This window comes from Gekko japonicus, unplaced genomic scaffold, assembly GCF_001447785.1.
Source record: "Gekko japonicus isolate JY-2015 unplaced genomic scaffold, Gekko_japonicus_V1.1 scaffold2225, whole genome shotgun sequence".
Lineage (NCBI taxonomy): Eukaryota > Metazoa > Chordata > Lepidosauria > Squamata > Gekkonidae > Gekko > Gekko japonicus.
Window position 1 is genome coordinate 121,386 of NW_015174905.1, and position 1,360 is coordinate 122,745.

At 47.9% G+C, this 1,360-nt stretch overlaps 1 protein-coding gene across 1 annotated transcript in view; it reads right to left on the reverse strand.

Moving 5' to 3' along the window:
* KLKB1 (kallikrein B1) overlaps positions 1-1,360 on the reverse strand; it is a 38,194-nt gene that overhangs the window by 13,233 nt on the left and 23,601 nt on the right. Inside the window, exon 6 of the mRNA XM_015425000.1 lies at positions 1,032-1,047. Coding sequence (XP_015280486.1) covers positions 1,032-1,047 — 16 coding nt within the window. The remainder of the gene's footprint in view (positions 1-1,031; positions 1,048-1,360) is intronic.

The following is a 1,360-nucleotide window of genomic DNA, read 5'->3' on the forward strand; positions in this document are numbered from 1 at the left end:
CATCCGAGGGAAAGCCATAGAGTTTTCCCTCGGATGACCATGGCCCCGCCCCCAGCATGCCCGGCGTGGTCACATCACTTCCAGGTGACGTGCACGTCACGTACTTTGGGGGTGGGGTTCCCCCCAGGGCCCGATCCGCCGGTGGCTGGAAACGGGCCTCCCTGGGGGGACTTGGCAAGCCTACTTCCTGATGCTAGCCAATCAGGGTATATGTGTGTGTGTGTGTGTGTGTGTGCAAAATGTACGGGAGGCAACTGCCAGGATAAATTCATGCTCTGTCAGTATTCAGGAAAACCTCAAGAATTGTGAACTGAAATCGTAAGCCTCATTTTTAACGCCAAGCCTCTACTCACACTGGCTACAAGGATTTACATTTTGGGGAGTTGAATAATTATTGGGACATGTGTGTACATCGTGGACAATGATGACTTTATCGTACCCTGTCCAAACATGCTATAGCAGGGTGGTGGATAGTGTTGTCAACCTCCAGGTGGGGCCTGGAGATCTATCAGAATTACAACTGATCTCCGGACCACAGAAATCTGTTCCCCTGGAGAAAATGGCTGCTTTTGGAGGGTAGCCTCTATTGCATTCTACCCAGATAAGGTCCCTCCTGTCCTCAAATTGTGCTCTCCCCAGGCTCCACCCCCAAATCTCCAGGAATTTCCCAACCCAAAGTTGGCAACCCTATTGGAGGATAAAAACACACTATCAAAAGAGACCCATAAGTACTTTATAGATCCATTTTGGCATGCAATTTGGTGGGCAAATGATAACAGATGAAATAAATTCTATGTGTAAATGCTTCTGTATCTCAAAGATGATGCACAAATCTGTGCCCCGTGTGCTCCCAGGGCCGGATGAGGAACACACAGTCGCAGTCCAGTGAGTTGGATAAAAAACTGTTTATTGCAATAAGAGGAAAATACAGGACTGGATACCTTAGCACCCAGTGACACCAAGCTGTATTCTGTCCTAACCAGGAAGGGCAGTAGGTCTCATACCCCAAATGATATCAGCATGATCCATACTTCAAGAAATCTTTAACTGGTGCCAAACAAAAAACATCACTTGAGCAGGCACCTCTTCATTGGTGTTCCCCCTATGCTGGTCAGAATTACAAGTATTTGTGTCTGCTTATCTGGTCCCGGAACAGAGAGGAACTTCAGGGAACAATGAGATCTTCTTTTAGGCATCATTTAGAGCTCCTCTGTATCAACATAGTACTGGGGGATTTCCTGATAAGGCACAATAGTTCACATAGGACTCGGCTCTCCGTGTCAGGTAGCCCTGTCATAGGTCTGGAATGTGGAGAGTTGCCCTCCCGTTTTCTGTCTCAGCTCTCCCTGGCTCACCAACT